The 14,394-nt window shown below is 35.8% G+C and overlaps 1 protein-coding gene across 1 annotated transcript; it reads left to right on the top strand.

Annotated features, from left to right (window-relative positions):
- The first annotated feature begins 965 nt into the window (after positions 1–965).
- rhag (Rh associated glycoprotein) lies at positions 966–13,197 on the top strand. Its single transcript, XM_048208444.1, has 10 exons — positions 966–1,250; positions 6,919–7,102; positions 7,288–7,438; positions 9,789–9,936; positions 10,234–10,400; positions 10,493–10,630; positions 10,716–10,837; positions 10,932–11,005; positions 11,529–11,602; positions 11,712–13,197. Exons 1-10 carry the CDS (start codon positions 1,070–1,072, stop codon positions 11,784–11,786), a joined length of 1,314 nt encoding a protein of 437 aa, XP_048064401.1. The 5' UTR covers positions 966–1,069; the 3' UTR covers positions 11,787–13,197.
- The last annotated feature ends 1,197 nt before the right edge of the window (positions 13,198–14,394 follow it).

Genomic DNA, 14,394 nt, shown 5'->3' with positions numbered 1-14,394 from the left:
AACACTTATGCGCTCAATTGAGGCAGATACATTTTTTATGCGATAAGAAGACATGCACATGAACTACAATAGAAACACTTTTACCGAATAAATCCCTTGAAAACTCACGAGAACTCAACATTGGCTGGGTAACTGCACTTACCAGCAGGCCGATTTCATTGCACAGCATCTCAAATGTTGGTTTCGTCATTCTGAAATGCATGAGCCAAAGTATAATGATAATGACCGCCCAGATTTGTCTCACATGATGGCATTCCTAAACACCAGGCATCCGAACACAAGATAACATGACGGCATTTATTGCATTTCATCACTTATAATGAAAAAAGAGCCACAGTGGCTTCCCTGAATGCAGCAACTTCCATTTTTATTACAGATATTTTGTGCCAACAGATATTTTGTGGAAACACAGCTTTATTTTCGAGTCACATTTTCAAAAAATTGCGTTTTTGTAGTTTACACAGCAGTCAATAATGGTACAGTTTTCAAAAACTTGCGTTTTCAGGCCCCCAAAAACGCCACTGTCGTGTAAATGAACAGCCAAAACGCATACAAAGATTTCCGTTTTTAGTTGAAAACTGTTGTAAACGGCCCCTCACAACATACGTAATACGCAAATAATGTAAATAATAAAATAACAATAAATTCATAATTTTAAAGGGTAAACCCATGAATAAAATTGAAATGTGTAACCAGACATGTGGTAAAACATCAAATTACCATGTAATCCAAACAATAATTAAAGTGTTGTAAATCTTGCATAGTTTCCATATTTATGGTCCTCTAAACAGCCATATATGCTTATTTATGTTTTGAGCATTTACAACACTGCTCTTAATTTACATAAGCAGGAGGAGAGAGGAAACCCATCCCCACCAGTACAGTAGAACAGGCAGTGTGACCGTCCCCAACTGTCTCTCTTTTCATTGGTCTTCCTAAAACCTGCAGCCAATTCAAAACCACATGCCACTTTCTGCACTCCCCCCACAAGCCACAGACAGCGTGGAGAGTGAAAGAGGTTGAAACAAGAGGGAGAATCACCCAACAGAGGCAGAGAAGGTGTTAAAGCATGCCAGCGTACGCCACCAACATGAGGCTCAAGTTCCCTATTTTGGCCTTGATACTGGAAGCCGTGACCATTGTCCTGTATGCTCTCTTTGTGGTTTATGACACCGGTGATGCTCATGGTGGGGGTCATCATGCAGAAGAGAATAATACTCATTCAGGTGGTCCATTGACCCTCTATCCAAGTAAGTATCTGTTAGATTTATGTATATATGTGTATATGTGTGTGAATATTGCAGATCTAAATTGATTGGTTTTCAAGTCTAAAATTTTATTGGAATGTTATTATACCAACTCAACCAGAATACATTAGGTTACTCCAGCAAATGCATTTTTTTAAGGGTCAGACCAGAGAAATATAGTTGGGAATTGGAAGCAATTGGTGCAGAAATGTTGTTAACATGACAGTCATTGTCTGACCAAAGGCATTCTAAAAGTTGAATAAAACTTTGGCTGATGATTTGGTGTTGCTCCTCTTGCAAATGAATATATCATGTTTGAAGATGTCAACTTTGCTATTGAGTTTCATGGCTGTACTCACTCATCAGTGTTCACTGACTGAAGGGTTTATTTTTGCGAAAGCTTTGGCGGCAATATTTCACTAATGTTCATTCAGCACGCAAGTCCCTAAAAATACTCCCTCCAGAGAAGAGTCAATGTCATGGGCTCCTGCACTCTCAGGAGAAAGACAAAGAGGAGAGGAAGATAAAGTTCAGCTTTAATCTTTCATCCATGTCCTTAATCAAGATTTTCCTCTGCTTCTGATTCAGGAGCCAGATCTAAACTGGTGACTCAATACAGTACAAAATTATTTAATGTACACACAAAATGAAATGTCTGTATGACCAAACATTTACATTTGTTAATTTTACCAACATTATCAGTTTAACTACATATGAAAATTATTAACAAGACATACTGTAGGCTGAATAGGAAAATTGACCATCTAATTGCATTGAATTTTGATGGTTTCATGCTATCAGCTGTCAATAATTGCACATTGGAAACCAATAGCTTTGTTAATGGTTTTCAATGTCTAGGGCTTGACAATAACAGTCATCTGTTTGTTAATTGCAGTTGTAGCTTGTTGTTCTTTGTGGTTGTCACAGTTCCTCACAGACACACTACTATTCCAGCCCCCTTTATCCTATAAACAACAATCTTCCCCAACAAACAAGAGTTTAATTGTGCAGTTAAAATCTCCAGATTCAACAAAATATATTATATTGAATCCTTAATAAAAATATATTAAGGGCATGTCAATGTTTGCATTTGTAAAATGACAAATGTACAAATTACAAGTACAGTTTGTGTCTGTAACAAAGTCTGGGTCATATTTTATACCTTGCAGAGTTTTGTTAATGGTTTTCAATGTTAAGGGCATATTCATGCTGGCATTTGTGTAGATTTTACGCAATGACAGATGAATTTGAAACAAAATACTGTTGAGTTTGATTGGACGTACATCATTTGATGTCAACAACTAAAGATATGGGAAACAAGTTTATTTTGGGTTGTGACCCACCAGCTTTGTTCCCACCAGAATTTGTTCCGTTATAAAATAAATTGGTAGCACTTTACAATAAGGTTCATTAGTTAACATTAGTTAACTACATTAGTTAACAGGAACTAATATTGAACTGCATTTCTACAGCATTTATTAATCTTTGTTCATGTTAATTTCAACATTTAATACATAATTTAAAATCAACATTAGTTAACTAACATAATGAACTGCTGTATTAACATTAACAAAGATTAACAAATACAGTAACAAATGTATTGCTCATGGTTAGTTCATGTTAGTTAATACATTAACTAATGTTAACAAATTAACATTTTTGTAAAGTGTTATAATTATTATTCCTTCAGTGCAAATGGATAGACTCTACATTTCCTTATAGATGTTTCAAACTTCAGTTGCATTCCTTTAATTTTCTCTGCATGCTTTGCTCATTTGCAGAGATGACATGCATTGGCTGTAAAATACCCTTATTTCCTTTTATCTTCAAATTGCACTCGTGGTTGCTTGGACACGGTTTGGACTGAAAACAGCTCTGGGGGTGTGGAGGGTATGAACATGCAAGATTAGTCTCAATGGCACATGTGTCCTCATAGTTTCCATTCAACCCTTCGAAATATGTAACCTGAATACTTTTCTTGAAATTACAAGTACATTGAACTTTAATATTAATGTCACTGGTGCATTTGTCTAGGGCTTGACAATAACAGTCATCTGTTTGTTAATTACAGTTGTAGTTCTTTGTTCTTTGTGGTTGTCACAGTCAGAGACACTACTATTCCAGCCCCCTTTATCCTAAACAACAATCTTCTCCAAGAAACAAGTTTAACTGTGCAGTTCAAAGCTCCAGATTCAACAAAATATATTTACCCTTAATAATAACTCTTCTGCCTTTGAGTTGTTCAGAGACTTTAATGAGTCTGCAATTTTGCTATATATACTGAATAGATAAATACATTACAATATGTCTTACTTTTGTGGTCTTTTATGTAGCTGACAATAAAGTCAATTTTTGTACTGTATTGAAATCATTTTAGTTTGTTAGTTGTCAAAGTATACAAATTCTTTGGTAACACTTTATTTTATAGTGCCGTAGTTACATGTTACTACATGAACTTACTATTTAATAACAGTAGTATTGTAAATTATGTAGTAGTAGTAACAGTAAATTATGTATAATTACAAGTAACTAAACCAAACCGTAACCCTAACTCTACAGTAAGTACATAAAGTTAATTAATAGTACTTATCTGACTAATTACAATGCACAGTAACTACGGCACTGTTAAAAAAAAGTGTAACAATCCTTTTCCACCCAATTAACCTGATGACCTGAAAAAACAATTAGAAGAAGACATGAAAATGAAAGAAAAATAAAAAGTATTTGTGTTTATAGGCTGGGAAAACTAAGCCATCTGTCACTTTTCTACATGCAAAGCATTCCAGAAATGAATGAGAAAGGCTTCAAAGAAAAGAAAATAACGGGCACTTTAGAGAAAACAGACATAGCTAAGTTATGTCACTGCACTCTAAATTAGTGCTGACAGAATGTAATTAAGTCACTGAACATTCACATAGAGAGGAAATTTTCCACCCATTAGGAAAATGGGACCTTTGAGATTTTATCAGCAAATCTGTTGCATGTGGGAAGTATGAAAACTTTCACTGGGAAAATGGTTCTGTTTGTTGTAAGAGCCAACAGTTGGGGAAAAAATGGATTGTGCACCTTTACTCAGCCGGCAAGATTATCTGAATTCCACTATGATGCTTTTCCAAAGTTTGCATACATGTAATAGTCAGAGAAAAGTCCTTTAGCCAACTCCGTCAACACAAAGATCAGAGGAAAAGTCGGGTTGTACAACAGCTGAAAAGGGTAGATAACCTCTGTTTCAGCTGTGTCAGAGGCCCACTTAAATATTTTGGGGGTGGGAGGGGTTCAGCTGGACAGCATTTTATTGCTCAACAAACATCACAAGACTAGTGACAATAAAGTGAACGATTTGTTGAAGACAGAGTAAATTACACAACTGTGGTACCACAACTGGACTGGAAGTACTGTAAGAAGGATGGGAAGGGCTGTGATGATAAAATAAAACTAGATGCTATCAAATTTTGGGGGATCCTTCGTTGAGATGTTTTCAGGGATCTTCAAAGAATGACCACTGAGAATTGAGTTCATGCAGTAATAGATCACATTCTCTTGTTTGTTTGTTTTTAGATGGCTTGCGTAGATAAGACTAAACTTTGCTGGTTTTTAATCATCGCATATTTATCTGAAGTTTTCCTGTTTAGTCTGTTTTTTTTACTGTATCGTCGTATAGTTCTTTGTACGGTTTGCCGCCAGCATGGAGTATGTTATAAAATGAGGATATGATCGTTTATAAAGACAGAAAGCAATAAAAATATACAGCAAGCTATAAAAATATGCAGCGAGCAAATAAAATACTTCTGTTCGAGTTCTGATCAAAGTGCCTCAACACTAAGCTTAGTTGGTAGTACTTACAGGGGTCATCGGTTATCTTGATGAGTCTAGCAGATGTCAGACCATGAGCACTATGATTGATGACTATTTGGGTTTGTCCACTGGCAAGTTTAGATATTGTGTGGATTATTGAATGGGTGGAGGGTTTCAGAGGCATTCCGAGGAAGCCTGAAGTAATGTTCGCCTATTCAAAGTCTGGTGCCGCACCTTGGAGGTTCATGCTTCGTAGTTCCACTTGTCTCTCTTGGGACTGACAGTGAGACCCTTTTAAACTTCCTGACAATCGTTAATGTGTCTGATTATTATCAGCAGGCACAATGATATGGTTTGTATTGTGTAGTCTGAAAACAGGCCTTGCAGATGAATCAGGTGTTCTGGATGTTGACTGTACAGCTTCCTGAGCTGGAAAGTCCAGAACTCATTTCCTTTTCTGCAGGAGAGATGGGCAAAGGCCAGCAGTGTTGATGCTGCTATGTGTTGTTAAGACATTCAATGTGTACATTCCAGTATTGTGATTTCATTTTTTATACATGTTTGTGTATCTTTTTACATTGCCCTGCTTCTCTACAGCAATCAGTTTGCTGCTAATGAATGAACTAATTACATCATCCACATGTCAACAGGTAAACACCCTGGATGGATGGCTAGTCCACCACAGAAGGGGAAAGTATTTTAATTCGAAATGCAGCAATATAGAACATAGAAAGCTACTTCGAAAACGACTCATGGCTTGTCGTGTTGCAGCCAGTTAAGGCACTGAAAAGAGCGGATTGCTTTGAATATAACTAATTTTGGAATAAGTATATTTTAACACTCATTAGAGTCATGTGAAGTGAATAAAATTACACATGCCAACAGGGTCACTAAGGGCACCTTCTTAACCTGTCATTCATAGACTAATAGAAGAGCACACAAGACCTTTGTACCATGACATGGTTGTGGTTGATGAACATGAGCATTGCAAATTTGCAAGGTTTACTCTAAAACAGACTTTTTTTTTATGTGGAGCAGAATTGTGTTGCTCTGTAAAGACTCTCGAAGTGCAATTATTCATCAAGATTCAAGAATAACTTTACTGCGAAATATGTTATGCATTCTCAGTAAAGAGCCTTGCGCTTTAGAAACAGGTCAACTTGAAAAGAAAATTCTTTAATTTGTCACTTACGTGCCCTCATGTTGAGTTAATTTTATTTTTATTTTTTGGAACACAAATCTTCATGCAGTTCTGTCAAGCTAAAGGACAAAATATAAAAAGTACAAAAATAGCAAAAGTATCAGTTATTTTTTTCCATATGCTACATTTCCTAAGTCTTCCATAAAATAGCTTTGTGTGATGAACTGACAGAAATTTACGATGTAAACATAACATAAATATAATGTAACAGTGCTCCCTTTCATGGTCACCGTGATTTTGCCAAGTAAGACATGTTCCTGGATCAACATATTTTGTTGATCCTGGAACAACATTCCTATCCGAAAATTTTGTCCTAACCTTTTCCCAACCCCTAAACCTTACCCTACCTATAACTTATCCCTAAAATCATAGGGAAATGATAGTTGAATAACACTGTTGTGGAAGCACCTAACGCAGGTTGTAAGCCTAAACTTGACATAAATGGTAAACGTGTCCCTCAAATCTGATTGGTTGATTGGAATGTTGTTCCAGGATCAACAAAGATGTTGATCCAGGAACACGTTGTACTTGGTGAAATCACGTTCACCCCCTTTCATTGCTGACCTGTTCAAACTACAGATGGAGTAAATGTTGTTATAGAATGCTGTGAATAATTTCAGGCTTTAGATGTGGAGAAACAGCTGTTTCTCATCAACCTTTTTTGCATGTGTCCAGTGTTTCAGGATGTACATGTGATGATCTTCATTGGCTTTGGTTTCTTGATGACCTTCCTAAAGAGATATGGATTTAGCAGCGTGGGCATCAACCTGTTGCTTGCTGCCTTTGGCTTGCAGTGGGGTCTTCTCCTCCAGAACATGTGGCATATGCATGATGGAAAAATAAAAGTCAGCATTGAGAGGTAAACTCAACCTTTTGGTGACGGTGGGATCTTGGGTGACTGACTTAATATAGCTGATCATCATTTCATTATCCAACAAAATAGTTAAATAATACTAGATGTTGAGTTACATTTAACTGAATTTAACTTTAATTATAATTAATGTAAAATAATAATACATCTGTCCCACAATTCCTTCTGTGCAGCATGATTAATGCTGACTTCAGTACAGCAACGGTTCTGATCTCGTTTGGAGCAGTTTTGGGGAAAACCAGCCCTGTCCAGCTTCTCATCATGACCTTGTTGGAGATCACCGTCTTCTGCATCAATGAGCATTTGGTTGTGGGAGTTCTCGGGGTTTGTAAAAGCTCATGCGTTCATTTACTTAATTCATCATTTTAGTATTCTGGTGGGATCAGTGTGAAGCATTCATTCTTGTTTAGCCTCTAACTTGAAGTGCACCAGATCAAGGGCTTAGTGTAGGTTTAAACATTATAAATAATTTTAGTACTGCTTTTAATTTGGATAAGTTTCCTTAATATTGTTAGCAGAGCCTCATGAAAGGTTCATGCTGCCTGAGTTCCTGCAAAGTAATTTTATTACAAAAGGAAGGTGGGTCAAAGATGAAGGAAAAAGGCTATTTTCTATCTCCTTCCTAAAGTTGGCAGGATAAACTTGATGAACACACCCTGTGTTCCAATAACAGCTAAAACACACAGTATCATAAACAGCCTTTTAGTCTTGAAGAAGACATAGTGAGTACACCCCCTCTGAAACTTCTGAAAGTCTTCTGAAATTACTTTGAAGACATGTTAGGGTTCTTTAGAGATATAATGTTCCAGCAAGTCTGCTTAATCAATTACCAAAGAAGCATGTCAAAGTTATTCAGGAAAATAAGTTACCAAGGTGATAAAATGTTGTGTATCAAATATGAGTACACCCTCCTAAAAGTTACTAAATAAAATGAAAAAAAAAAAAAAAAAATCTGGTTTAAGTTTAAGGCAATGTTTGATCAACAGGTAAGTATGTTGAAATAAAACAATTAAATAGAAGTCATTTCTTGACAATTAAAATTGTTATATAGCCCACTGAATCATTCTCAGACTTGCTGAAAACAATGGAAGCACTTGAGAGAGAACTGTCAGGAGACTTATTTCTTAGCACAAAAGAGGACAGTGGTACAAGAGGATTACCAAATCATTGTTTTAAGTGTGAAAATATAGTAAAAGTAACACAGAAATTCAAAAACAATGGACTTGACAAGGCCCCTGAAATCAGGCCTTCATTTTAAGCCTTCATTTAGTGATGAGGGATTTTTATTCTAGACAAAGATCTGGAGAAATACCAAGCGAGCCAGCAAAAGCTATGAAAAGAGTCACTGTTTATCTCACGGAGTAAGATGCAGCCTGCAGAAATGACATGCATGGTTGTTTTTCTCACTGGAACTACCTACTGTAGCCAAAGCACAATAAAGTCAGTTAGCCATTTCCAAAGCCCATATTTACAAAATATAGATTCTGGGAATCAATACTCTGGTCTCATGAGACCAAATCAATCATTTTGGATCTAACAGCATCGAAAATGTTATGGTGTTGCTAGAGGAGGAGTACAGTGAGAAGTGCCTGGTTCTTACAGTAAAGTTCAGTGGTAGTGAAGCTCTTATATAGGGTTGTATGAGTGCTGAAGGTGTGAGGAAGTTGTGCTTTATCAATGCTGTCATGAATTCTCACACTGTGTAATTTAATACACAAACTTGAAACAGAAGATGTTACCCTTTCCTCATTACCTGCATCATAGTTCTCATTCCCTGTATTGTTGGGCATGGGACAATGAGGATATGCATTCTCCCAATATGAAAAACCTTCTGTGGACATGTATTGCACTCAGTCTTAACATTCTTGAGCGCCTGTGGGGGATTCTGTAGAGACGAGTTGAGCAACACTCCCCATTAAAGATCAGGGCATTTTAAATATGGCTCCGTGCCAAGAAGGGTCAAAGCAGTATATTCAAAATTATGGAAGGCATACTAAGTGCTAGAATTTATTGAATTTATTGAATTCATTTGTTGAATTAAATCTTGGTTGTACTCATTTCTGCAATCCTTAAACAAAATTGGCTAATTTACTTATTTTATGGTTATTAATGACTATATTTCTCATATATTTAATACATTTTAGTTTTGCCATCTTTCCATGAATTGTATTAGTGATCATAAAGAAAATACATCTTTTGTATTTGTTCAGAGGGGGTGTATTCATTTATGCTGTGCACTGTATATATATATATATATATATATATATATATATATATATATGTAATAAAATAAAATTTGTATAATAAAATAAATCAGTATTTAGTGTGATCTCCTGGACTTCTTCCATTTCCCAAAAGAAGAAAACCTGAGAAACTTCTCATCAGATTTTGAAAGTTTTCTTGGCCTTACAGTCTTTACGAGAGCCGGTTCCTGCTATTGCTCAAGTTTAAGGGGAGACCACTAAATACTGGCCTCTAGAAGCCTTTTTTTCTGGGGGGTTTTAATACTGCATACAAATTTCCTGTATATTCTGGTTATATAATAAAGAGACTGAGATAACATATGGTCATTATACCATTGCTGAAACAACATATTGTGCCCTAAGACTTTTGCACAGTACTGTATATCAGATTTATTTTAATTGAGCACTGATCTTGTCTCGTTTCTTAACAGGTTTCTGATGTTGGTGCCTCAATGACCATCCATGCTTTTGGGGCTTACTTTGGATTAGCTGTTGCTCGTGTTCTTTATCGCCCTGGTCTTCGGAACGGCCATGAGAATGATGGATCAGTCTATAACTCAGACTTGTTTGCAATGATCGGTATGTGTAGACCTTCGAGTCAGCTATAAAACAGCTTAGTCCACTCTTTAATCAGAGTAACTAACCAAGTCAACTTACTGAATATGGGACTTATTTATATTGAACGGACTGTACTTCTTTAGCTCACAACATATTTGTGTCAAATCAAATAAATAAAGTGCAGGGCAGTCTCCATGGAATGTTTTGCAATTTTTGATTTGGTAAGCATACCAACACAATGCATACTAACTACCATTTAATTCATCAAGCATTGTGTCTTTAGGGACATTCACCATTCCACTCTTTCTGTGTCTGTAGGCACAGTTTACCTGTGGATGTTTTGGCCCAGCTTTAATTCTGCTATTGCTAATCCTGGTGATGCTCAGCTAAGAGCTGTTATCAACACATATTTCTCTCTGGCTGCTTGTGCTCTTGCTGCCTACGCTACCTCCAGTCTGGTGGAGAAGAAGGGGAAACTTGACATGGTGGGTCATACCAGTCTCTTGTTATTTTACCAGATCTCACATTTAGTAGCCCATGAGCCTTATGACTTAGCCTGTTGTATTCTGTTGCATAGGTTCACATCCAGAACGCCACGCTGGCTGGAGGTGTAGCTGTTGGTACCTGCGCCGACATGGACATCCAACCATTCGGAGCAATGATGATCGGAATCACTGCAGGCATTATCTCCACTGTTGGATTTAAGTTCCTTACTGTATGATTTTCTTTCACATCCCACTCTCTAATAGCCTATATCATAAATCAATCGCATATTAATCCATCTTTTTTTGTCTCCTCAGCCCATACTCGCCTCCAAACTCGGAATCCAAGACACCTGTGGCGTGCATAACCTTCACGGCATGCCGGGCATCCTAGGGGGTCTTGCCGGCATTGTGGCGGCAGCGCTGAATAAGAAAGAAGAGTAGCTGCCAGCTCTTTAAATTTTGTTTTTGAACTTTTGTTATTATCAGTATGGCAACAAATGGTTTCAATATCTATGTGTTTGTTTATCCCAGTGTTTCAGCAGCTTATCAGGCAGCAGGTTTGGCATCTTCTCTGGGGTTTGCTTTGGTGGGTGGGTTGATCACAGGTAGGTACTAATAAAAGCACCATAAAATCTGCAAGACATTGTATTTATTTGTCAATGAGCCACTGAACATTACCTTATTACATTGCAAAAAAAAAAAAAGGTATAATAAAACACGGACCCACTTTATATTAAGTGGCCTTAACTACTATGTACTTACATTTAAATTAATCATTTGATACAATGCACTTATTGTGTACATACAAGTTTTTACATTGTACTTATATTTTAAAAACACCTGCATGTAATTACATCTGTAATTAATTTCTGTAATTACATTTATAATTACACTGTTGACCCATCCCTTACCCCTTACCCCTACCCTTAAACCTACCCATACCACCAAAGCTTTCCCTAACCTTACCCGTACCCCACCTCAATAGCAGAAAAAGTGTTTTGCAATTCAATATGAACCCAATAAGTACATTGTACTTATTTTTTGATGTAAGTACATAGTAGTTAAGGCCACTTAATATAAAGTGGGACCTAAAACACAAAGTATAACATTTTTTATTACCTCCTGCAGGTCTGATTATGAAGATTCCATTTTGGGGACAGCCACCTGACCAAAACTGCTTCGATGACTCAATCTTCTGGGAGGTACGTTAAAACAAAAGAGCGATAATACACTGTCACAACTTTTTTTTAACGTTCATGAAATGCCTTATAGCTTATATGTTTGGTAATTGTGGATGCTTTTGATATGCAGGTACCTGAGGAAGAGGAAGAAACCGAAGAGCGTTTGGCTCACGGCGATTATTCCCAGAACAAAGCAGAGGCTTAAAGCTCTGCTTCAAACCAACTTCACAAAACAAGAGACGTGGTCCAATAAGCACCTCAGGGGCTTTACAGCCATCAGCATCTACACCACTTACTAAAATCTTCAACACAGAACTCACCATAAGCTAGAAGAGATGTCATGTATTCTTTTGTGAGGGGTGCTTTTCTTAAATTCATGTAGCTAAAATTTAAAAACATGCAATTTATATTATTACACTGATAATGGTCTCTAAAACCTTCTAAGAGTTGGCATTATATAATGAAATGTAAGATGGTTAAAAGTATATTACCAAAAAGTTACTGAGTTAACTCAAAGTACGGGTCAGTTATTGTTGTCATCTGCTGAAATGCACTTAGCAGACATTGACTGACTAGTTGCTCACTGTAACATGCCAAAAAATCTGAGCCAATGTGAGACTTCTTCCTTAAGTGCCTTTTATCAAAGTAGATCATTTTGCTTTGAATAAGCTTTTTTTTTTTTAGTTATTATTATTTCTACAGACCCATTTTGTATTTTGACCAATGCTTTCATATATTTTTTTACAATCATGCCAATTAGTCCACATCCAAAGAGAGATCCTTTAACTTTCTTTCAACAATTATAATTGCTTATTATTGTGATCAGTAACAACCCTTCTTACGCAATGATATAAGTATTTAAAACTATTGTATCCTGAAAAACTAACAAACATATTGTTGACTTTTATATTTTCTACACAATTTCTAATCATTTAATATGAACTCAGGCAAACAGTGGCCCCAAAAAAGTATTTAAAATCTCACAGAAAAAGTTGTATATAAAACATCATGAAATATCAATTAAAGTGGCATGTATTTAAAACAAACATAACCAAGCACACTTTTCCAGTTTTCTTGGTTTAAAAATATGAAACAACAAGATTTACACTACAACACTTTCTGGTTGTGAAGAAAGTATCCAAAGGACTAAAGGACACTCGGACCAATGATTAAAATTAATGGCATAAATTGCTAAGAAATGTGAAGTTAATTCTGAGGAAAAGTTCTAGCATCATTTGTCTGCAGTGTAGTGTCCAAATACATTTTGGGGCCACTGTACATTATATATATTTCATCTTTTTGTCAGGATTATTGTAAAACTATGATGTCATTCAATACTATTACAAAAGCTCTTTTATGTTGCTTGAACTTTCAGCTAGTAGTACAAATAAGCAGACGTGATCGGATAGTCACTGCTTGCACTCAGTAAGACTTCCAAATGCCATCTTTTTAATGATAAAGAGGATATGGAAAAAAAACTCTATGCAAGCTGACTTACTGATTCAATTTTTGTCTTTGAATGTATGTGTTCCCACATGCCTCACTACCAGACCTCATCAATTCATTGTATTTGAAAAGTATGTGAATGTATTAAACTTTTACAGTCATTTATAAAATCAGCATATCTGAAATCATTTTTGTCAATATAATTATATTTAAGGCTGAGCTGTGTGATGTGAGTATGATAACAGAGATTGTGAAGGCTATAGTAAAAAGGTTTTAAGATATTTTTAGATTTTACATTTTCACTACATTTTTTAGTTGACATTTTAGCAAGACTTATTTTTGTAGGCCAAAACCTTTTTGTCTAGAGAACCAGGGTGAGGCTAACTTCCGGGTTGGCGAAACAAAATGCTTAATCAATGCCACCTCCGATAGAAATAGATCCTTCAACTTTCTTGCAACAATAATTGTTGCTTATTATTGTGATCAGTAACAACCCTTTATGCAGTGATATATTAAGTGTGTAAAACTATTGTATCCTGAAAAAAACACAAATATGTGAAAGCTAACCAATTGCAATAAGATAGTGAAAAAAAAGTCAACAATTTGTTTTCATTTAGTCGTGGGCGCCACCTGTAGGAGAGGACATATATTACAGTGGAAATATACCCTCCTACATTATATTTTTGCATTTTTCAATTGTATATGCCTATTAAAAAACAATGAAAAATTAATTACTTTAATAATCTATACACAAATGGTACAGTTGATTTAGATATAAGCAAAGAAAAAAAGCTGTTTGACTGTTAAGTAACAGACAGATAAGAGAGTTTATGTTACGCTTGTGTGGCAAAATGCAGAATAACAAGATAATTTACATCACACACGTATCTTACCAGAATAAACTGTCTATTAAAATGTAGTAACATTTCAATAAAAGAGATGTAAAAATTGGTAGCATCTTATCTGGCAGTACCAATCCCTCCACGTACACATTCTCCATTTTTCCAAGAACATAGGGCGCATGACGGCCCAAAAAGCCGAATCCTCCATTAAAACGCGTTTAAATGTCAGTGTTTTGCCTCTTAAAAAAGTTTTGTAAACTAAAATATATATTATATAATATATATTTATATAATATATAAATTTGAATTCTGCTAGCTAGAGCAATATATACATATTATTGTTTGTTAAATTGCCATTTAATGATCGGTATAATGCCTGTAATTGGCCCAGCCTCACCAGCGCTTAGAAAAGTAACAGTTGTCACTTGATAACGTCGTCTTCGCGCGGCTTCAAAAACTGGGGGGAAAAAGACTGGATTTTTTTTAAATTAATGAATAATGATAGAGATAAACTTTATTAGCAAA

The sequence above is a fragment of the Megalobrama amblycephala genome, linkage group LG11, assembly GCF_018812025.1.
Source record: "Megalobrama amblycephala isolate DHTTF-2021 linkage group LG11, ASM1881202v1, whole genome shotgun sequence".
NCBI lineage: Eukaryota > Metazoa > Chordata > Actinopteri > Cypriniformes > Xenocyprididae > Megalobrama > Megalobrama amblycephala.
This window is presented reverse-complemented; position numbering and strand designations above follow the sequence as displayed.

Excerpts from the sequence above, each read along its gene's own strand:
- rhag (XM_048208444.1), top strand. The coding sequence starts at position 1,070 with ATGCCAGCGTACGCCACCAACATGAGGCTCAAGTTCCCTATTTTGGCC. Across the intron at positions 7,439-9,788 it reads TGGTTGTGGGAGTTCTCGGG|GTTTCTGATGTTGGTGCCTC; the intron begins GTTTGTAAAAGC and ends GTTTCTTAACAG. Across the intron at positions 11,603-11,711 it reads ATGACTCAATCTTCTGGGAG|GTACCTGAGGAAGAGGAAGA; the intron begins GTACGTTAAAAC and ends TTTGATATGCAG.